Source organism: Vulpes lagopus, chromosome 8 (assembly GCF_018345385.1).
Source record: "Vulpes lagopus strain Blue_001 chromosome 8, ASM1834538v1, whole genome shotgun sequence".
NCBI lineage: Eukaryota > Metazoa > Chordata > Mammalia > Carnivora > Canidae > Vulpes > Vulpes lagopus.
The window spans coordinates 125107898-125132127 of NC_054831.1; the positions used below are offsets into that span (position 1 = coordinate 125107898).

The 24230-nt window shown below is 47.2% G+C and overlaps 1 protein-coding gene across 1 annotated transcript in view; it reads left to right on the plus strand.

Moving 5' to 3' along the window:
• Nucleotides 1-24230, plus strand: part of TCEA3 (transcription elongation factor A3) — a 41210-nt gene that overhangs the window by 7562 nt on the left and 9418 nt on the right. The window contains exons 4-8 of the mRNA XM_041767131.1: nucleotides 91-232; nucleotides 9231-9293; nucleotides 19767-19930; nucleotides 20094-20150; nucleotides 23403-23557. Of these exons, the coding sequence (XP_041623065.1) occupies nucleotides 91-232; nucleotides 9231-9293; nucleotides 19767-19930; nucleotides 20094-20150; nucleotides 23403-23557 (581 nt within the window). The remainder of the gene's footprint in view (nucleotides 1-90; nucleotides 233-9230; nucleotides 9294-19766; nucleotides 19931-20093; nucleotides 20151-23402; nucleotides 23558-24230) is intronic.

The following is a 24230-nucleotide window of genomic DNA, read 5'->3' on the forward strand; positions in this document are numbered from 1 at the left end:
TGTGCCCTTTGCTTCTCCCTCCCCAAAGCCATGGTTGGTTCTGTTGAGACAGAGCTGAGTTTGGGAACAATGCCATGCTTTCATTTTCAGACTCCCCCGGGCCCCCCAAGGGAGAAAAAGGAGAGGAGAGAGACAAAGCAAAGAAGGAAAAAGGGCTCGACTGTTCCAACTGGAAGCCAGAGACAGGCCTTTCTCCACCAAGGAAGAAACGAGCCGAAGAGCCCAAAGACAGGTATTTTTTTCTGGGATGAAGAGAAGGGGGCCAACACTTGTCATGTCCTCTGCCAGCGTCCCTGTTTATATAGCTGGAATTAATCCTCATGTCCTGGGAGGAGGGACTGCTCTCATCTCCTACATGTGGGGCTCCCTCTGGGGTCTTTTTGGGCTTTATCAGACAGACCCATAAAACCCAGATAGGCCATCCCCGGACTGCCTTCACCGGGAAGGACGCCGGGGCAGGAGGCGCAGCGTGCCAGCAGGGCAGGCCCAGGCGTCTCTCATCTGCTCGGGGACCACACAGCCTCCAGAGCTACTCTCAGGCCCACCCAGGTGCAGGTAATGAGGCCGCAGTGGAGGGGGGATCCCCTTAACTTAGAAGTCAAAGCTGCCAGGATCCCAGCAGGATTCACTGTACTCAGGGCAGCCCCCAAAAGTTATGTTTTTCCACTAATTATTTATATTTCATTCAGAGCCCTTCCTGTCTAGACATAATTTACCAATCAGGGCTCATTTGCCATAAGCAATGTTGCCTGGTAACGCAGCTGACATCGCACCCTTCTCAGGGTTCCAGGTAAATGGGGCTAGGAACTAACTTAACAGAAAGTAAAGTGTTTTGTTGGCTCTCTATTCAACATTTCCATTTAGTGAGGAGGAAGCCGAAGTTTGGGGAGCAGGGACTTTCCCAAGAACACACAGCTATTATGTGGCCGAGTGGGATCCCATCTTTGTCAGACCCCCAGACCTCTGCTGAGAAGAATAGAATAGTTGTTTGTCTCAACTCTGTGCCCATCCCCCCTTGGCCACCTAGCCAGGGTCTCCCAAACTGCATGACTTCAGATAGACCCAAAAGCCTTATATCCATGATAGTAGATAAAAACCTTCATTGATGTATAAATCAATCTTACCTGTTCCCTATGTGACTAGAGGACTTAATTCCTCATGTGGGTGGGAAGGGTCTGCAAGGACAATTGTTCACCTAATGGATAAGAAGGCAGTATTAGATAATACTGAATAGTATTTGATGGCAGATAATAGTAGGTATTATATGGATAATGTCATCTGTGATATAGCAACTTTTTAAAAAGATTTTATTTATTTATTCATGAGAGACACACAGAGAGAGACAAAGACATAGGCAAAGGGAGAAGCAGGCTCCCTCTGGGGAGCCCAGTGCGGAACTCGATCTCAGGACCTTGGGATCACCACCAAAGCCAAAGGCAGATGCTCAACCACTGAGCCACCCAGGCATCCCAATATGTCAATATTTTTAATGAACATACTTTTTGACCTAGTATAGTCACTATAAAGAATTCATTTTAGGGTGGTCTGGATAGCTCAGTTGATCAACTCAGGTCATGGTCTCAGGGTCCTGGGATTGAGTCCCACATCAGACTCCCTGCTCAGCAGGGAATCTGCTTCTCCCTTTACCTCTCCCCCGCTGCTTGTGCTCTCTCTCACGCTTGCTCGCTCTCTCTCTCTCTCTCTCTCTCTCTCTGAAATAAATTTAAAAAAAAATTTTTTTTAAAGAGTTCATTTTAAGGAATTAACCAGGTTAGAGGCACCCGCTGGCTCAGTTGGAAGAGCATGCAACTCTTGATCTTAGAGTTGTGAGTTCAAAAAAGGAATTAGCCAGATTAAAGCATAGACTAAATGTTGTATTTGTAACATTTTTCTGCTGGCATTTCTGAAACATTTTTAGTCTCTGAACTCTTTTTAAATGAATGTTTATTATAATCCTATACAACAAATATTTTGCAGAAAACGCTTTAGGGAATGATGCCGTAGAAGGAAAGATCTTACCCAGGAGGGAGATATATCTCCATCACGCTACTCCCACTTTGGTCTGTGCAAATAGCTGTGGGGCAAGGGTCCTAAATATCCTTACATCCACAGAATAGTCCTATGCGTTGAAAAATCACTTATTATGTTTAAAAAGCCGATAGGGCCTCCGTGGAGAGGCAGTGCTAGGTAGAAAAAAATCTAAAGACGTGAGAAAATGTTCACTAAGTATTAAGAAAAGCTGTGTGTGTATGATAGAGTATATACAGTATGATCCCAGTTTTATAAAAATTAAGTAAGTGAAGGGCGCCTGGGTGGCTCAGTCAGTAGAGCATGTGACTCTTAATCTTCGGGTGGTGAGTTCAAGCCCCACCTTGGGTGTAAGGTTTACAAAAAAAAAAAAGTTAAATGAGTTTTATGTATATGTATAGGAAAAAAGATGAGAAGGATATATACCAGGATGGTGATAGTGATTATATCTGGGTGGTAGGATTGAGAAGTTTTTTTCCTTCTTTTTGCAAATTTCTCTCTTATTTTTTCCAATAAATATGTGCTAATTTTTATTAAGTGTTCTTTTTTTTAAGATTTTATTTATTTATTCATAGAGACACACACACACACACAGAGGCAGAGACACAGGCAGAGGGAGAAGCAGGCTCCATGCAGGGAGCCTGACATGGGACTCGATCCTGGGTCTCCAGGATCTTTAAAAAAAATCAGAACAAATAATATTTTAAAAATAAACAAGTAAAGTGATAAAAATCAGTTGTAGAAATAATGGAAAATACAGAGAAAAAGGGAGAAAAATCACCCACATTCTCACCACCCAAAGACAATCACTCAATATTTTGGTATATGGTCTTTCTTTCTATTTTCTTTGGCTGACTTTCTATACAGTCATCACCAATTTTATAGTCTTCCTAAAATGGAATACTTGTCAAATGGTTCTGTAATCTTTTTGTTGTTGTTCTGTTCCTTTCATTGTGCTCACTCTGCAATTTTATTCTACTTGGAGAAATCCTGACATCTAACTTTTCATATGGCATGTTTTAATTTTGCAAAGGGGATAGAAGTTTGGCTGGCAGGGAGTTAATGTTTCCTGAATATCACTAGGCCAGCTCTTAGTGCTTCCCCTGTGTTCATGCTCTGGCTGGTTTGGCCACATCTGGAGCAGGTCTGAGCACCTTGACCAATGAAGAACCAGGATGGAGAGGGGTCTTATGAGATAAAATTGAAAAGACCAGAGGGTGGACCATTGGGAGAGGATATCAAATGGGATATGGGACTACCTAGCCTTTAGAATAGGGAGTATAGGCATCTGGGTAAAGGCAACAGCCTGAACACATACATTTCCTTTTGCTCCATCTCTGAATCCCACTAAATAATAATTAAAGGGATTTTTTTTAAAAGGCCTATAAGGATGACATGTATGGGAGATGAGACAATTGGAGAGAAGAAAGCCAAGTTCTGGACTGAACTTGGTCACTTGTTCACAACCTTAGCCTCTGAGACTCAGTATTGTGGTCTGAAAAACAAGCATCATTTTCTCAGTTTTTTTTTCTCCTAAAAATAAAATGTTTATTTGTAATATTATCCTAATTATATTTATTATTTTAATTTAACTATTTTGTATTATATTTATTTTAGTATACAGGTAATTACTTGCTCATTGTAGAAAGTTTTTTTTTTTTAAAGATTTTAATTATTTATTCGAGAAACAGAGAGAGAGGCAGAGACACAGGCAGAGGGAGAAGCAGGCTCCATGCAGGGAGCCCGATGTGGGACTCCATCCCAGGTCTCCAGGATCACGCCCTGGGCTGAAGGTGGCGCTAAACCGCTGGGCCACCGGGGCTGCCCCCCGCCCCACCCCCCCGAAAGTTTTAAAAATAGAAATGCCTGAGTGGCTCAGAGGTTGAGCATCTGCTTTTGGCTCTGAGTGTGATCGTGGGGTTCAGGATCAAGTCCTGTATGGGGCTCCCCACAGGGAGCCTGTTTCTTCCTCTGCCTATGTCTCTGCCTCTCTCTTTGTGTTTCTCATGAATAAATAAAATCTTATAAAAAAGAAAGTTTTAAAAATACAAATAAAATTTAAAATCCATTGTCCAGAGACAAGCATATATAATCATGTAGAAGAATCCCGTGTTTAAATTATATATATGAAAAAATAAATAAATAAATAAATAATATATATATAATATATATATGTATATATGTATATATATATAGTTTATGGGTGCCTGGGTGACTCAGTTGGTTGAGCATACAACTCGGTTTTGGCTCAGAGCATGATCTCAGGGTTTTGAGATGGAGCCTGGAGTCAGGCTCTATGCTCAGCGCAGAGTCTGCTTGAGATTCTCTCTCTCCCTCTCCCTCTGCTCCTCCCCACTGTGTCCCCCCCAACACTCATACTCTCTAAATATATATATACATACATACATACTAAATATATATTTATCATTTATAATGATCATTTATAATTATATATATCTTTCCAGACTTTTTTGCATGCATCACACTACCCATAAAATACTTATTGTGTCCATAACATGGAATTAGACTCTCTATATTATTTTATAACTTTTCTGCATGTATATATTTATATCAACAGTAAGGCATGTTTACTGTAAAAAGTTTAGAAACTCAAATACAGGGGATCCCTGGATGGCTCAGCGGTTTGGCGCCTGCCTTTGGCCCAGGGTGTGATCCTGGAGGCCCGGGATCGAGTCCCACATGAGGCTCCCTGCATGGAGCCTGCTTCTCCCTCTGCCTGTGTCTGTGCCTCTCTCTCTCTGTGTCTCTCATGAATAAATAAATAAAATCTTTAAAAAAGAAAGAAAGAAAGAAACTCAAACACAAAAGGAAATAACCACTGTTAATATTTTGATGTGTACCTTTCTCGTCTTTTTTTTTTTTTTTTAAGACAGGCCTGACGAGTAGGGGGAGAGAGAATCTTAAACAGGCTCCGCACCCAGCAAGGAGCCTGACCAAGGGCTCAATTTCATGACCCTGAGATCATGACCTGACCCGAAATCAAGAGTTGGATCCTTAACTGCCTGAGCCACCCAGGTGCCCCTACATTTAACAACATCTTGACCGTTCTCCTGGGACATTATATTGTTAATGCTAGTTTACTTTTCACTATGAAATGAAGCTCTCACTGAGGCTAAGAAGAGAGTGAGGAGGTTGTCTCTCCACCTTGTAGGGAAAATTAAGTTGGGAGGGGTCTGATTTCAACTATATTGGTGAACTTTTCTTTAAAAAAATAAAGATTTTATATATTTATTCATGAGAGACACAGAGAGAGAAGCAGAGACAAAGGGAGAAGCAGGCTCCCTGCAGGGAGCCCGATTGCGGGACTCGGTCCCAGAACCCCGGGATCATGACCTGAGCCAAAGGGAGATGCTCAACCACTGAGCCACCCAGGTGCCCCCGGTGAACTACTACCATTATTTATTATATAAATACCAACCGTATTAGTGACATTTAAAATAAAAACAAGGGCCACCTGCCTGGTTCAGTTGGTGGAGCATGTGACTCTTGGTCTCGGGGTTTTGAGTTCAAGCCCCACATTGGGTGTAGAGATTACTTAAAAATAAAATCTTAAAAAAATAAAAATGAAAAAAAGCTTTTGTCCACAGTGTGCCACTTCCAACAATGAAATAGCTTTTGGATGTGCTCTTCTCTCCCAGTCCTGATTTACTCATATACATAATTTTTCTATTCCTATAGGCAGAGAGTACAATTATGTCCCTGTTTATCTTCCTGTTGTATTCTAAGCATTTTTTCTTGTTCCTAAATCCTTTTCATAATGATCATTTGCAATAACTGCAGAATCTTTCTAGTTTGCTCTAAAATGGGAAGCAATGAAGAAGGGCCAGAAAATGATGAGTCTCAGTGGTTGAGGCTCGTGTTTTCCCTTCTTTCTTCCATTGCAAGAATTCCAGCTTCCCGGGGCACCTGAGTGGCTCAGTCGGTTGAGCATCTGCCTTCGGCTCAGGTTATGATCGGGGTCCCTGCTTAGTGGAGAATCATTTTCTCGATCTCCCTCTGCCCCTCCTGCCGCTCATGCACTCTCTCTCTCTCTCTCTCTCAAATAAATAAAATCTTAAAAAAAAAAAAAAAAAGAATTCCAGCTTCCCACTCTGGCCTGCACCTGTCCATCCCCATGTCCCCATGGGGCATTCGGGGAGGAATCCTGCATGGGAAGCCCCAGGATCCAGTGAGGGATTGGAGGGGCATGTGAAGAATCCCCTCTCTCTTCCCCTCTCTCTCTTTGCTGCCTCCCTTCTGTGTTGAAGCTGGGGTGAAGATCTGGAGCCAAACGAGTCCATGGGATAATCAGGGCCAGCCCCTGAAGCTGCCTCACCCACTGTCTCCCACGCCACCTGGAGGATGAGGTGGCAGCTGGAAATCCGTGAGGGAACATTGCACAATCCAGAAAACCAGAAATCAGGTGCCTAGCTAGGACTAGTTTTCCACAGAGTGTGGAAAACTTCTATGTTCTCAAAACCACTGGAGGGACAGGAATGTCTTCTTCCCAGCGACCCCCAGGTGACTTTCTTCCCATTTGACAGGGAAGGGAACCCATACTCAGAGAAGACCTGCCCTGGGGGCAGGACCAGGATTGCAACTCATGCCACTATCTCCCTTTCTAGAATACCTGCTATATATGCTTGTATGCCTGAGGGAAAGGAACTGGAAGGAATAACCTCAAACAACGGTTGCCACTGGGGAGCTTCGTTTACCCACTTTTTTAGTTTTTATATTTCTGTATTATTGGGCTCTGCAGCGTTTGGCAACAAATATTTTTTTTAAGATTTTATTTATTTATTCATAGAGACACAGAGAGGCAGAGACACAGGCAGAGGGAGAAGCAGGCTCCTGACGTGGGACTCGATCCAGGGTCTCCAGGATCACGCCCTGGGCTGCAGGAGGCGCTAAACCGCTGCACCACCAGGGCTGTCCGGCAACAAATATTTAAATGGCCCCTACTTTGTGCAAGGCATTCTTGTATTTGCTTGGAATAAGCCAGTGAATATATCAGATTGGATTCTGCAGAAGCAGACCCTGAGACACAGATTCAAGTGCAAGGGGTTTACCTGGGAAGCGATTTCAAGAAATGCAGAGAGAGGAGTGAGGGAGTAAGACGGGGAAGCGAAGGGAGCCAGCCCAGGGTGTGTTAGTGGGCTGCTGCTGCTGGGCAGCCAGGCTTCAGTCCTGCTGGGGAACTCTGGGTGACAGTGGAGGACACACCTCGGGTTCACCCCCAGGAGGGCTGAGGACACTGTGGTATTTATCCACCAATTCCTGTATGTGGGTTGAAGGCCGCTCCCAGGGTCATTAGCTCCAGGGCCCTTCCAGCTCACCAGGCCTCTGGCACCAGCTGGCACGGAGGACTCCCTGGGGCACAGGCCAGGGGAGCTCCTAGCGTGGAGCCCATGGGTCCCAGTGCACTGGGGGAGAGAGTGCCCAAGGGGATGTGGGCTCTGCAGGGACAGTGTCCGCCTGGTGAACAAGCCCCACCGCCGAGCTCTGTGCTTGCAGAATTTACAATGGGAGCTGGTCAGACAAAACACATGATCGGGAAGACAGTGATGTAGTATGTTGGAGGGGGTGCTGCACCGGGCTTACAAGGAAGCCTGGGCGGGGGCAGGAGGCAGCAGTTAGCTGGCTCATTCCCTGGAACATGCAACTCTTGATCTCAGGGTCGTGAGTCCAGTCCCACGTTGGGTGTAAAGATTACTTTAAAAAAAAAAAAAAAAGGAAGGAAGGCAAGAAGCTTGAGTGAATGAAATGGGGAGTGATGGTTACAATTTACAGACTGATTGGCTACCTGGGTGGCTCAATGGTTGAGCGTCTGGCTTTGGTTCGGGTCGTGATCCTGGGGTCTTGGGATTGAGTCCCATATTGGGTTCCCCATGGGGAGCCTGCTTCTTCCTCTGTCTATGTCTCTGCCTCTCACTCTGTGTCTCTCATGAATAAATAAATCTAAAAAAAATTTACAGACAGATTAATTTTATCATAAAGAGAATGTAGCTACATGCATTTTGGAGAATAGAAACAAATTTCACCTCTGATCCCATACCCTAATATAACCATGGGTGTCTTTCTTTCTCTTTCTTTCTTTCTTTCTTTCTTTCTTTCTTTCTTTCTTTCTTTCTTTCTTTCTTTCTTCTTTCTTTCTTTTTAAGATTTTTATTTTATTTTTTTAAGCAATCTCTACACCCAATGTGGGGCTCCAACTTACAACCCGAGATCAAGAGTTGTGTGTTATAGCCGCTAAACCGGCCAGGCTCCCCGGTTTTATTTTCTTTCCATCCTTTTTTCCCTCTGGGGCGTTGGTTTTCTTGTGTGACTTTAGAAACCGTATACATCTAATTTTGTGCCCTATTTCACTTGCCCTTTTATCATGGCTGTAGTATCTCCAAGGCCTATGTGCTTCTCTCTGCTTCTCCTAAGTAAGGTGCCTGGAAGGGGAGGCTAAAACTGATCTCTAGCTCCTTGGCTCCTTGTGAGAATAGGCAGTCCCAGGAATGCCAATCTCTGTGGACTCCCGCTAGCAAAGGCCTGCCTGAGAGCAAGGAGGTGGGGAGCCTGCTGAGCATTAGGTAAAATATTTAGTAATACAAATATTTAGGGGATATATAAATCCCCTCCCCAAATATAAAGGGGGAGGGGTGCCTGGCAGGCTCAGTCAGTAGAGCATGTGACTCTTGACCTGGGGGTTGCAAGTTCAAACCCCAGTTTGGGTATAGAGGTTACTTAAAAATAAAAAATCTTTACAATAAAAGAAAATTAGTGGGACACCTAGGTGGCTGAGCAGCTGAGCATCTGCCTTCAGCTTAGGGCGTGATCCTGGGGTTCAGGATCGAGTTTCGCATTGGGCTCCTTGCCTGCTTCTCCCTCTGCCTATGTCTCGGTCTCTCTCTCTCTCATGAATAAATAAATAAAATCTTTTTTAAAAAATAGTAATACATGCCATAGCGCATGTAGTGTATATGGTATGTATTAGGCTTCCTTCCCTTGACTGCTTCATTTGATGGAGGGTACGTGCAGTGACTAGCCCATGCTACCTGGAGCATCACCCACCTGCAACTGTGGTTCAGGTGGGCTCCATCATCCTCAGCCCAGCACGTCTGACTCCCAGAAGCTTTCTCTCCAGCCTCTGAGCTCTTTAGCATCAGTACTGGGCTAGTTTACAAGAGTCTCATCTCCAGTTTCTCTTCTTTCAGGAGAGATTCTGTGGACTCCAAGTCTTCAGCCACGTCCTCTCCAAAAAGGCCATCGATGGAAAGGTAAAAGAAGTCCTGGGCTTCTCCATCCCAGAGGTCCTGTTCAGCACGTGTTCCCCTCTCTGCTTTCATGGGAGAAGCCCTGGGGCAGGGGAAAGAAGGAAGCCTCATTCATTATGTTGCTTCCAAATTCTAGGGACCACATAGTAAGACTGAATGGACTCTGAATCAGAGGTATGGCTCCTTCACTGGGGTGGCTGACCAGTCAGTGTTGCCCCATTACTACCTAGGGAACATTCTCAAGGTCAAGTTGAACCCATGAGGACAGAGGTTTTGAGAGTCTATACCTGGAGTGAGATCTCTGGGTTTAGTTACCTGAAATAGCATAACTTATCAAGTTGTTTATTCATCAAATATTTATTGAGGGGCAGCTATGTGCCAGGAACTGTTCTAGGTGCCAAGGACACAGCAATGAGCAAAAGAAACATCCCTGTGGTCATGAGGCCTATGTTCTAATATGGGGTGTTAGGCAATACATATAATAAATAAATCAGGCAATGATTTAGAAGGTGACAAGCATTATGGAAAACAAGAGAGCACAGTGAGGGGGGTTGGGAAGGATGGTCATCAGGGCAGTCAGGAGAGCTCTCTTTGAACAAACCCTTCGGGAAGCCTGGGCGGCTCAGCGGTTTAGCACCTGCCTTTGGCCCAGGGCGTGATCCTGGAGTCCCGGGATCAAGTCCTATGTTGGGCTCCCTGCATGGAGCCTGCTTCTCCCTCTGCCTGTGTCTCTGCCTCTCTCTCTGTGTCTCTCATGAATAAATAAATTAAATATTTAAAAAAGAAAAAGAACAAACCCTTCAAAGAAATGAAGGAACTAGCCAGGCAGATATCGGGGTCATTCCAAGCCCAGGACCCTAAGTGGCAGGGTCAAGAGGTGATGAGGTGGCCAGGGCTGGAGTGAGGGGGAGAGTTGGAGGATGGAGTGGAACGGGAGCCACAAGACGGGGAATGTATCAGAATGGCTCTGGCTGCTGTGCTGAGCATGGGTTGTCAGGGCTGAGGGCAGGAGCAGAGACCAAGAGCAGAGACCAGCCAGGAGGCTTTTCAAAAGTTCAGGCAAGATATGGTGGTGGCTTGGACCAGGGTGGCAGCAGTGCAGGTTGGGGAAGTGACGGACTCTAGAGATAGTTTGAGAGGAGGGGTACAAGAGAATCTGAAGAGTCAAGGTGACTCCAAGACTTTTTGCTTGAGGACCTGCAAGGACAGAAAGGGGGGAAGATTGTGTGTCAATCAGGGCTGCGAAAGGAGACGCTGGAGCTCAGGTTTTGGATGTGTTGGGTTTGAGGGGTGTCCTAGTCACGCAGGTGGAAAAGTTGAATAGGTTATACCTTATACTTAGGTTATACCAAGCTAGGATTAAAGAAGAACATCTGGGCTAGAAATCTAAGATTCAGACCCATTAACATGTATCTAGCATTTGAAGTCACAAAACTTGATGAGATCACTAAAGAGAGATTATGACTGAAAGAGGGAATGTGAACTGCGGTCCGGGGGAGATGAGAGGTTAGAGCAGGAGGCAGTGGATTAGAAGTGGATTAAAGCTAATGATTCGTGTCCAGGGACCATACTGGATGGTGGGTAACCAGGTGTTGGCTTCTAGGAGACTATATGTGGAGGCGCACAGTTATTTTAGTACCAGTAAGACTACCACTGGATAGAAAAGAAGAGGCACAAAAATTAGGCTGTTTAAGGCTTTCTGAAGATTGAACATCTGAAGATGTTGATGGGGCCTCTGGATTGCTCTGTTCCAAAATGGCTGCTGAGTGCAAGCTGGTGAGTGGAGGCTCCAGGAAGTTCTGCTTGGAGAAGGAGTCTGAGGCCACATCATGCCTCTGAAGAGAAGAGTTCTGTGGTCATTTGGCAATGTCTTCCATGAATGAGGCCTAAGAATGGAAGCTCCAGGGTCATCCTGGTTCTGCACCAGTGGTTCTCAATAGGGAGTCATTCAGAAATTTGTGGAGGCATTTTTGGTTGTCATGACTTGGAGGGTATCTTAGTTCAGGCTGCTGTAACAGAATGTGGGCTAGGTGACTTAAACAACAGACCTTTATTCCTCACAGTTCTGGAGGATGAAAAGGCCAAGATCAAGGTGTGAGCCAACTCAGTTCCTGATGAGGACCCTATCCCTGGCCTACAGATGGTCACCTTCTCACTGTGTCTGCACAACACACACACTTACAAAGTGAGCTCTGGTCTCTTTTCTTCTTGTAAGGACAGTAATCCCATCAGGGGCCCACCCTCATCTAAACTGAATTACCTCTCAAAGGCCTCACCGCCAAATGCTATCACATTAGAGGTTAGGGCTTCAAAATATGAGTTTATAGAAGACACAAACATTTTCAGTCTGCAATGGGAGAGGGGAAGGAGCACAACCGCATTAAATAGGCAGGGATCAGAGATGCTAAATGTCCTGGAACATGAAGGATATCCCTGCATAATGAAGAATTGTTCTATCCCAAAAGGAAGCACTGACCACTAGTCCAGTCCTGGGTGTGATGTTATAATAAAAACAGTTCATGTTTGTGTAGGAATTTATACTTCCATACTCCTTTCCTGACTTTGCCTCGTAACCTCGAAGTCTTCTGACTCCCTCCCATAATGCATTCTTTTTCTGAAGGCCAGTCAAGCAGAATATGTTTGTCCTTAGAGCAGCTGTGCCATTTCCTGCTGGTTCTGTATTGGGGTGGGGAATCCAAAGGAATACAAGCATGTCTTGTAACTCCACCTTACCTACCACCCAGACTGTTTCCTGCACTCTCTACCTCTTGATTTCATCTTTCTCTTCCATCTTTCCATCCATCCACCCATCTGTCCATCCATCCATCCATGCATTTGGTGAGCATGTTTGTTGAGCACCTCCTTGCAAACCTAACATCCTCCAAGGACCAAGGTTATGTGCAAACAGTGGGTGACTGGTGGAGACCACAGCAGCCTGGAGGGTACTTATCTGTCTGAAGGGGGCACTCACTATCTGGCCCAGCTGTTTGTTGCTTTGGAGAAATGCAGGTCCAGCATGCCATGTCTTCCTATTTTTTAAGGAAAGCTGGACATCGATATTTTCATATGAAACTTCCAATTTTAAATATTGACAATGTATTCATATTTTCCTACGACACAGTAGGGCAAACAAAATACATTTGGAGCCCAACCAGTCGCAGCCCCTAAGCCCAGGCAAAGATTTAAACTCATGATCTCTGCCTTTATACAGCAAATCACTAACATAGAGGCAAGACACCAAAATATTTTTTTTGTTTTTGTTCTCCAAATGCTTTTTAAGAATGTTTTTCAAAGATATAACATTCGATGGGAACATAGGAAGAGTGTCTCAGTACGACTTGAGAAGTCGAAGAAGACTCCATGGAGGATGCTGTATTTGTGCTCAGAATTGAAAGATGAGCAGTTTGCTTGGTAGGCAAGCCAAGAGGGGGCATGCCCGGCAGTGGGACTGGAGCATGCAAAGGTGTAGTGATGTGAGTGAGCGTGGTGCTCCGGGAAGGGAGCTGGAGCATCAGGGAGCAGACCACGAAGGGCACCCCCGGGTGGAGGAGGAAGGTTGCACTTTATCCGCTGCCCTTACGGAGCTGTCTGACTTGTTCACTTCTCACCGGCAGCGAGGCTTGCCTGGCGGTGTAGTGACCGCAGTGTCCTCGAGGTGGCGCGGCAGGAGCAGCGAGCGGGCCTCCAGGTGCCTCAGCTCCGACCTGGGGCGGGAGAATTTTTCTAAAGGCTTGATGATGTCAGATCCCAGGCTGGGGCAGGCGCTGGCACATCCGGGGAGCAGAAGGAAGCGGTTGATAAATTCGACGCCCCAGGGCAGTCCGGGTGGCTCAGCAGTTTAGTGCCGCCTTCAGCCCAGGTCCTGGTCCTGGGGTCCCAGGATCGAGTCCCCCATTGGGCTCCCTGCATGAAGACAGCTTCTCCCTCTGCCTGTGTGTCTCTGCCTCTCTCTCTCTCTCTCTGTGTCTCTCAGGAATAAATAAATGAAAAAAAAAATTAAATGCTTTAAATCCGACGCCCCACCCCCGCCAGGGATGCCCTCCCTGCAATTTGTCACAGTTTCCAATCCTGTGCAATGAAAGCAAAATGAGCCTGGCTTCCTGAAATGCAGGGAGACGTGAATTCCAGCCAGCCAGCTCCTAGCCAAGGGGAGGGAGGGGACTGGGAGTGCCCACCAGGAAGGTGGGGGGTGGAGGGGTGGGGGGTGGGGGAGTGGTAAATGCAACAAGCAATCTAACCTGGGAAACTTCTCAGCCGTTTAGAGACAATGTGTTGAAAAGAACTTGGAAGGCAGGCAGATCTAGGTTTGTGGTGTGACTGCCTTTTGGTGGTTGGATGACCTCAGATAAGTCAGTTCAGCTCTCTGAACCTCAGTCTATTGATCTGCAAAATGGGAATAATTATGAACCCCTCATTATGAGGATTAAACGTATCAAAATGCTTAACACTGTTCCCAACCCATATAAATGCTCCGTATGTGCATAATGCTTGGTAATAATACACTTAGTGTGGCAATCTATGTAGATTGGCTAACACTTCATTACTAGAATTCTCTTAGATGCTCTAATCCTCTCAGAGACTCTATAAGATGGGTACCGGTGTCATCCCCATTTCTAGCCCAAGGTCACATAGCTTCAAAGTGGTGGTGTCAGGCCTTGAGCCTTGGAGCTTCACTCTGGAGCAGCTTGGGTTCTTAAGAAATATGCCACCCCATGTAGACATTCCCCAGATGAAAGCTGTTGTTCTCATGCCTCCCAAGGAGCATGCACCAGCTCCCCTGACAGTTCCTCACTGAGGACTCAACGTGAGTCCTGACGTTGTGGATGTGGTGATGGGCATGCAGGTCAGTGAGGCCCAGTGCCAGGAGGAATCCAGGCCTCCATCACCGTTGTGGATGGGCTGGCCTGGGTCGTGGGAGTTGACACTGCCTCAGAGAGAGATCACTCCCTTCATTCCAGGGAGCAGGGTCACCAGCCTTCCAAAGAGGACGTGTCACCCACCCAGTGCAACTGTATCTAGGCCCCTGGATGTGCCTTTTATCTCTTTGTGGCCAACTCCCTCAACTCGTCCTAGATTCATTCATTCAACAAAGATTGATGGAGTGTTGGCCCCGAACGCTGTTCCAGGTGCTGGAAAACAGTGGTGAACCAGCCGAAGGGGTCCCTATACACTGGAACCTGTCATCTGGAGATGGAGGCAGACAATGTTTATAAACACACTGCTTGTTAATTCTAGATTCTAGATTTGGGTGAGAGCTATGAATGAAAGAAACCAGGTCACGATGTGCTAGGGAATTACAGGGCAGGAATAGGCTGTGTGGGGAGTGTAGTTAGGGAAGAGAGAGAAGCAGTTGGGGGAGGGTCTTCCATGACCTGAAGGGGAGCATGGCATGAGATTAGGTTAGAGGGGAGGCAGAGGCCAATGTCGAGGGGCTGGGAGGCCACGGTGAAGAGTTAGACTTGATGCTGTTGAGGTTTTGAAAGGCTTCCCCCAGGCTTCTGTGTGGCAAGTGAGTTATAAGGGGAAGAGGATGCTGGGAGACCAGCTTCGGGGCAGTTACACCTGTGCAGGTGAGAGCCTGGTGGCCAGGATCAGGGTTGGGTGCAGGGAGATTTCTTCTGGTTGCAGGCAGCCCCTTAGGCTCTAGAATCTACACCTTTTCCAGCCTCCCCTCACCCACACACCTTTCCCTCCCACTGAAATCTGACTCCTGCAGATTCCCAACCTTGTGCCCTGCTGCCAGGCCACTCACTTGTCAGGCAGGGTTGGGTGGAATCCAGGGTAAGTTCCTCTAGAACAGAAAGGTTCAAACTGCATTTAAAAAATAAAGCTAGGGAAAAAAAATAAAATAAAGCTAGGAAATCCCTTTGGACAAAATTATTCGTAATTCAAAATAGAAACCTTACAAGAGCAGAGCCTTCCCTCCCCAACCCACCTTGTCCTGAGGCAGCACTGGGGCACCTTTGATGAGCCCCAAGGTTCCAGAGAACACAAAAGTCCCAGTGATCCAAGGGTGTCTGTGGTGACAGGGGGCATCCAAGGTCAAGCCAAACAGCAAGGGCTGAGGAACAAGGAGTTCTCCTGAGGAATCTACATTGAAGAGTGCCCAGCAGGATGTTGGATGTTGGATCTTATAACCCCAGATTTTTAACACTGGAAAGCCTAGACTACTCAGTCAGCTTCACTCTCAGACATGCCTCCGTGGGTCTGACTTTTCAGAAGCTCAGCATCTTCTTCCTGAAGGGAAGAAGCACATCCATAGTTCCAGAGCTGCCTGGTGCAGCTGCCCACGCTGTGCACTGTACAACTCTGGGAGGTTCCCAGCTGACAATATGAATAGCACTCCCTGGAATTAAGAAATGCAGCAGCCCTTTGGGACCTCCCCCAAGGGCTCAATGTGATTAAGACTCTGGTGTGTAGGAAAGGACCCTAATTTCTTCAACTCCCATTGGTCAGTTTTTCCTAGGAGGCCTGTAGGCTGGCTGGTGGATCCTGGTGGGTTACTGAAAGAGATAAAGGTGGAGGCATCTTGACTGCCTGGCACCCACCGCAAGAGTAGTGCAGGAGCAGCTCTGAAATGGAGGGAGTTGTGCAACCGTCACTCCATCCTCTCATCTGTGAAATGGGGCCAGCAACTTGACTCGCAGGGTTATGGAGAGCAACAAATAGCAAACAGGCAATAAACGGTGGCTTTGGTTTTTACCTTCCTCAGCAAGCCCAAGTCTGTCGCGTCCCTTCTCTCCAGCCCCCTCCCCCCTCACACTCCGGCTGCCCTGAACATCGCCCATACAAACCCCAGGTTTCCCACGTCTGCATTTCTGCCAAGAGTTCATTTTCCCGTCCACCCCTCCAGCGGGCAGCTCTTGCTCCCCAGCCCTTGTGCAATTTGTTGGACTGCATTGCACTGCAGTGTGTGACCTCTTTGAGCTTTCTTAGGCCATGCGGTTACTAAGGGCTGGCCTGGTGATACTAATTGGCATGGGTCACCAATGGGATGCTGGAGGATACCTCTTCCATCGCCCAGCACCCTCTTTGCAAGGACTTGAGAGGGGCCAACAGCAGCTGGAGTCTGAGTTTCAGCCTAGTTTTTTTGGTCACATATATCAATATTTCCTTTTTTTTTTTTTTTAACTTTTTTATTGTGATAAAATATATGTAACAAAATGTGTATTTTAACCTTTTTTCCACCATAGGAAAAAAAAGATATTTTGTTATTTCGAATGCATTAAGATTTACCAAAGATATAAAACAGATTAGGTATCATTGCATATTTCAAGTTGTATGGTTATGCTTATTCAGTGAGCTTCCTATATAGATTTTTTTTGTCAAAGTATACATGACATAAAATTTAGCCATTATAATCATTTTTAAGTGTATAGTGGCATTAAGTACATCCACATCGTTGTATACTCACCACCACCATCCATCTCCAGAACTTTCTCATCCTCCCAAACTGAAACTCTGTTCCATTAAATGCTAATTCCCCATTTCCCCCTTCCTCCACCACCCACGCCACCACCCTACTTTCTGTCTCCCTGGATTTAACCATTCCAGGTACTTCATACAAGTGGAATCACACAGTATTTGTCCTTTTGTATTTGGCTCATCTCACATATAATGTCCTCCATTCGTGGCAGTTCACCCATGTTGCAGCATATTTCAGGATTTCATTCATTTTGTGACTGAATAAATATGCCATTGTATTCTAGCCCATGATATCTGTTCATCTTCACTGGATACATGAGTTGCTTCCACCTTTGCTGCTAGCTCCTTGAGAACAGGAAGACAGGAAACCCATCTGAGCCATCAGCTTAGAGTAGCAACTCCTGATTATCAGATTCTTTTTTCAGATGTTTAAAAAAAAATTGGGGTGCCTGGGTAGCTCAGTTGGTTAAACATTTGCCTTTTGGCTCAGGTCATGATCCTGGGGATTGACCCCCATGGCTCTCCCTTCCCTCCCACTCATGCTCTCTCTCGCTCGCTCTCAAATAAATAAATAAATAATAAATAAATAAATAAATAAATAATAAATAAAATCTTAAAAAAATAAAAAAACAAAGTGTTTCTCATTACAAAAGTACATATACTGTTCAGAGACAATTTAGAAAATATGGATAAGCATAAGAAGAGATTGAAATCTCCTGTAACCCGGTCTCAGAGAGATAATTGCTATTATAAGGTGTTAGAGTCTGAATGTTCCTGTGTTGAAGCCCCAACACCCAAATTGACTGTATTGGGAGATAGAGCCTTCCTTTATAGAGGTACTGAAGGCTAAATGAGGTCATGAGGGTAGAGCCTTGATCCAATAGGATTAGTGTCCTTCAGAGAGACACCTGCTCACTCTCTGTCATGCCAGGAGCTAGCAAGAAGGAGGTTGTATACAAGGGAGAAAACTGAATTTAGCAGCACCTGGGCCTCAGACTTCCCTGTCTCCAGATCTGCGGGAGATATCTATTGTACGAACCATCCAGGCTGTGGTGGATGCAGCCCAAGCTAAGACATATAGTTATCCCTCCAGTCATCTGTACATGTATGTATATATGTACACACATGACCCGATGCAGGACTCCATGCCAGACCCCTGGGATCAAGCCCTGAGCCAAAAGCAGATGCTTCTGTATTTATGAGTGTTTTTTTTAAAGATTATTTATTTATTCATGAGAGACAGAGAGAGAGGCAGAGACACAGGCAGAGGGAGAAGCAGGCTCCATGCAGGGAGCAGGGAGCCCGATGTGGGACTCAATCCCAGAACCCCAGGACCACACCCTGGGCTGAAGGTGGTGCTAAACCACTAAGCCACCAGGGCTGCCCTGTATTTGTGAGGTTTTTTTTTTTTTTTTAAGATTTTATTTTACTTACTCATGAGAGATACAGAAGGACAGAGAGAGGCAGAGACACAGGCAGAGGGAGAAGCAGGCTCCATGCAGGGAGCCCGACGTGGGACTCGATCCTGGGTCTCTAGGATCACACCATGGGGCTGCAGGCGACTCTAAACCACTGCGCCACCGGGGCTGCCCTGTATTTGCGAGTTTTTAAGCCCAAACCCAAATGAGGTCACTCCTAGGCACTGTATCACAGGAGTTAAGAGTAGACTTTGGAATCGGGCAGACCTAGGTTCAAATCTCAGCGGTGTAACTCTGTTTCCCCTCATCTGCAAACGAGGAGGAGAACAGTATCTACCTCCTAGGATTACTATGAGAATTAAATTAGAAAATGTTCCTGAAGTGCCTGGCGCAGTGCCTGGCACATGGTAAAAGCCAGCCCTCTTCAGTGGTGGTAAATTCACTGTTCACTGGACTGTCAGCTCCTTGCGGGATGGAGCTTTCCTGACTTGTCTGCCCTACCCCTTGTTCTTAGCACATGACCTAGTAAATATTCACTGAATGAGTGAGTACGTGGTTCACTGAGATGGTAGAGAGAGCAGCTAGCATGGTGTCTAACGGATTGTAGCATAGTTTTTTTTTAAAAAGATTTTATTTATTCATGAGAGACACACAGAGAGAGAGAGAGAGAGAGAGAGAGGCAGAGACACAGGCAGAGGGAGAAACAGGCTCCATGCAAGGAACCTGACATGGGACTCGATCCCGGATCCCAGGATCACGCCCTGAGCCAAACGCAGACACTCAACCGCTGAGCCACCCAGGCTTCCAGGTAGCATAGTTTTGGGTGTCGTGATAATACTCTGTAACCAGCAGAGCAGAGTGATTGGTTAAGAGTCTGGGCACCAGAGTTCAACTGCCTGGGTTTAGGTTCTGGCTTCCAGATGTGTGACCGGAGTCAAATTATCCTAAATGGGACTATCTCTACAACTCAATTTAAAACGCAAGCCTAGGGATCCCTGGGTGGCGCAGCGGTTTGGCGCCTGCCTTTGGCCCAGGGCGCGATCCTGGAGACCCAGGATCGAACCCCACGTCGGGCTCCCGGTGCTTGGAGCCTGCTTCTCCCTCTGCCTATGTCTCTGCCTCTCTCTCTCTCTCTCTCTCTCTCTCTGTGACTATCATAAATTAAAATAAACAAATAAATAAAATAAATAAATAAATAAAATAAAACGCAAGCCTAGGGCAGCCCGAGTGGCTCAGCGGTTTAGCACCTCCTTCAGCCCAGGGCCTGATCCTGACGATCCAGGATCGAGTCCCACGTTGGGCTCCCTGCCTGGAGCCTGCTTCTCCCTCTGCCTGTGTCTCTGCCTCTCTCTCTCTCTCTCTCTCTGTGTGTGTCTCTCATGAATTAATAAATAAATTCTAAAAAAAAATTAAAATGCAAGCCTAATATGGAGATAGGAATAGCAGGTAGCCTCATGGGGTCATTGTGAGGATTAAATGAGATGATCCATGTCAAGTGCCTAAAAATAGCACCTACCTCATGGGGTTGTCATGAGGATTAAGGGAGCTCACCCATGGAAACATCCAGAATGGTGCTTAGCGAAGGCTTTATTAGCTTAATGTCAGAATGTCTGTTTCTGTTTGTCATCCTCAGATCAAACAGCAGCAAATCGAAAGCAGAGACCCCCAAAACACCCACCAGCCCCTCGACCCCCACCTTTGCCCCCTCCGTCTGCCTCCTGGCACCCTGCTATCTCACAGGGGACTCTGTGCGGGACAAGTGTGTGGAGATGCTCTCGGCAGCCTTGAAGGCCGAAGGTGAGAGGGCCTGGGCCAGGTGGAGGAGGGAAGGGTTTCCCAAGGGCAGATGAGATGCGGTCTTTCTCAGGAGTGGTACAGGACACTGCAGGGCCCTGTGCGGGCAGGCACCACTGCCAACGTCATGTCTGGCTGACACCTGTGCTTCCCAAATCTCTTTTAGATGATTATAAGGACTATGGAGTCAACTGTGACAAGATGGCATCGGAAATCGAAGATCATATCCTTGAGCTGTGCCAGGGTTGTGGGTGCCTGGACTGTCCAGCAGCAGGGGCTCCCAAGTGCAAGGGACCCGGGACACTGAAGGGGAGGGGAAGGGTCCTGGGGACCTCCCCCTGCTCTGCCTCTGAACCGGAGTTCTTAATTCTAGCTAACATGCATTAAGTCTTGCACCTGCCAGCCTCTTGCTAAGCTGTTTAGAAGCAGTACCTCGTTCAAGGTTGAGAACAATCCCACAAGGTAGGTCCCCTGATGAATCTCATTTTACAAGGGAGGCCATTGGCTCAGAGAGGTTAGGTCTCTTGCCAAAGCTCATACAGCTGACAGTAGTGGTTGAGTTGGGATTTGAACCCAGAAAGTGTGACTCCAGAGCCTGAGAGCTCAGTCCCTGTGCCAGGCAGGCCACATTGTCACCTGGCTGGGTTGCGATGTCAAGTATCAGAGTCGACAGGGAGTGCAGCCTTTCTCATCCTCTGCCTTCTCCTCTCTTCCATCCTCTGAAGGTTGAGTCCCAACTACATACCAGGCACTGTGATGGGTAATTGATGCTTCCTGCTTCTGGCAATTCTCACAGTCTCTAGGAGGCAGAGGCTGTTGTTTCCATTTTACAGATAAGGAAACTGGGGCTCAGAACTACTGGGTGTCACGGCTTGATTGAAAACCCTGGCCTTTGGATTCCATGTCCTGAGTTCTTGCCTTCTTTGCAAGGGGGCTTTGTAGACAGAGGAGGTGACCACCGAGTCATGTGGGCCCCCTGCACCAAAAGAGTGTTGTTTGGGGAAGAAAATGCCTCTGCAGTGTCCCACTGAATGAATGCATGGAATATCTTTTGCTGGAGAAATAAAGCTTTGCATCTCAAAGGGGTATAGAGGGAGGGGGACAAATCTCCCAGGGAGAGGGGTTCTGAGTGTCACACTGAGGTGTGAGTGACCCTTTTAAGATGTGAGTGACCCTTTTAAGCCTCCTGGGCTACCTAGGGAGCTCAATCAGGTCTGCTGGGGAGGGTCCCTGGTCCAGTCTGGTCTGACCATGGTCAACAAGCTCACCTGCTGCCACGTCCTGTGTGAGGCCTACCTGTATATCCTCAGACATGCTTGCTGGGAAGTCCCCTCCACCATCATTTAATTATTAACCAGTGCATCTTGGGCTGTCCAACACGTCACCAAGTACATTCTCATCAGTCCCAGTTGATTCAGGAACACAGAGCACAAGGTATCAAAACCCTGAGCTTCATCTTTTTTTTTTTTTTTTTTTAAGATTTTATTTATTTATTCATGAGAGAGAGAGGCAGAGGGAGAAGCAGCCCGATTTGGGACTTGATCCCAGGATCCTAGGATCCCAACCTGAGCCCAAGGGAGATGCTCAACCACTGAACCACCCACGCGTCCCCCGAGCTTCATCTTTATCCTCTCCAAGTGGTGGTTCCTCCAAACAGGTCCCTTCTACCTTCAAGCCCAGGTTGAAACAAAGGCCAGCGATTGGTACCCGGTGCCACTCCTGGCCTTTCCTCCTTCCCTTCCTCCCTCTTCTGGACAGGAAATCAGAGCTGTATTAAGCCCTTTACCTCTTTGTTCTTAGAGGATGGGACATGAGGGTGAGGGGGAGGATAAGCTCCAGGGCTTGAATGCTCTCTGTCCTAAAAAGATCTGCCCTGTTTGGCGTGACCTCGCACTACCGTACCTCTGAAGGGGTCAGTGACCCCAGGGCCTGTGCTCCACCTCGTCCTGCCTTGGAATCTCAGGAAACAGAGACAGAGTCAGGAAGAGGCTGCTGACAGTACTGCCAGGCCTGCTGTCCCCACCTATCAAGCAGATTCACACCTCCAGGAATCCCAAACACAGATTTTTTTTTTTTAAGATTTTATTTATTTATTCATGACAGACTCAGAGAGAGAGATAGAGGCTGAGACACAGGCAGAGGGAGGAGCAGGCTCCATGCAGGGAGCCCGACATGGGACTCGATCCCAGGTCTCCAGGATCATACCCTGGGCTGAAGGCGGCGCCAAACCGCTGGGCCATCGGGGCTGCCCCCAAACACAGATTTTTTTTTAAACAAAATTTTTGGCTTTTACATGCATTGTGGTGTATTCTTTCTTTTCATGTTGTTATTACACAAACATTAAAACAGCAATAACAGACAAAATAGATGACACCACCTTCCCTCCCACCGCTTCTAGCAAGTCAGCTGTTCCATGTGTCCATATTCCCCACAGTCTCTTTCTCGTATATGGCTCTTCCCAGCAAAGGGTTTGTCTTCCTGGTTCTGCTTGGCAGAGGAGACCAAGACAATGCGTTGTGTCCCTGGGCTCCTCCAGAGGCTAGAGAAGGGAGGCGGGGTGGGCGACCTGTCTGGGATGCTGCGCGCCCCCGCCCGGGAAGAGAAGTCCCTGCGGCCGGTGGTCAGGGGCGACTTCCTGCGGCGGGAGCGGAGGGAGCCTTACTGGCAGGAGGGGGTCTGGCTTCCAGCCCTGTCTCTGCCGGGAATCTGCCCTGTGACCTTGAGCAGGGCCCGCATCCTTCCCAAGCCTTAGCTTCCTTATCTATTAATGAGAGAAGTAACTCTGACCAGCAATTCCCAAAGTGGGTTCCACGACCTGCTTCTAGGTATTCCTAGGGGAAAAGGGGGTGGGGGGGGAGGTGGATCTGTGCTCGACTATGTTGGGAACACGACTGAAGATTGAACGAAATGGTGTCTTGATTGCAATACTTCTTTGAGCCTTTGACATGAGGCTCCTAATCTTATGTTTTCCTCTGATAGCTGGTTCCAGAGGCCTTTTGAAACTGGGGATGAGTTTTATCACTGTCCTCATCTTACCAGGCCCTAAATGTTGAACACGTGATGTTCCAGACACCAGGCTGGTGCATCATGCTAGGTGTAGCTTGCTGAATCCTCAGAATAGCCCCATATTTTATAAATAAGGAAACCGAGGCACAAAGAAATGTGATTCATCTGAGTTATTCAAAAGGCTCAGACAGACCCAGGACGCCCATCCCTGGGGTCCCTGACACTACAGAGCTTGCTATGGCCTGATCTCACCATGGAAGCTGTTTCCTGTCCCTGATGCATAGCTGACCCCAAATGCCCGAGCAAGAGCCCCACTCTGGGAGTCAGAGGCCACATAGATGCCCAATCCCTGTTCAAGTCCAAGGAGGGGAACAGATGGTCCTGGGGCTCCTCGGGCTTCAGGGAGTGAGCGGCTCCCTGTCCTTCTGTGCCCCTCCATGAGTGGCTCGCTGGTCCTTGACCATGTCACATATCTACCAGGAGCTCAAGAGCACGGACATGAAGTACCGGAACCGGGTGCGCAGCCGAATCAGCAACCTCAAGGACCCCAGGAACCCCAGCCTGAGGAGGAATGTGCTCAGTGGAGCCATCTCTGCTGGGCTCATTGCCAAGATGACAGCAGAGGTGAGAGTGGGGGCTGGGACCTCAGCATGGCGGGGTGGGAGGCCAGGGCCCTGCTGCTTTGCCCACATCTGACAGGCAGCACCTTGTGGCTCAGAGGAGATGAGCTGGGGGCTTTTTCAGCCAGACCATCTCAGACCCCCCATCCCTCCAGGCTTCTAGACCATCAGGATAGTGGACACAGCTAATATGAATTAAGCACTGTGCTAAGTGTCTTAGGCTCATTGGCCAATTATGTCTTCACAGCATCTGAGATAGAAGTGTTTAGTATCTCCATTCTACAGATGAGGATATTGAGGCTCGGAGAGGTTAACTGATTTGTCTACACACACAGCTAGATGTCAAAACCAGAGGCCAGGCTGACTCGGTCGGTGAAGCATGCAACTCTTGATCCCAGGGACTCTTGGGAGTTTGAGCTCCACGTTGGGTATAGAGATTACTTTAAAAAAAAAAAATAGGGATCCCTGGGTGGCGCAGCGGTTTGGCGCCTGCCTTTGGCCCGGGGCGTGATCCTGGAGACCCAGGATCGAATCCCACGTCAGGCTCCCGGTGCATGGAGCCTGCTTCTCCCTCTGCCTATGTCTCTGCTTCTCTCTCTCTCACTGTGTGCCTATCATAAATAAATAAAATTAAAAAAAAAAAATCTTTTTTAAAAAAAGATTTTATTTATATATTC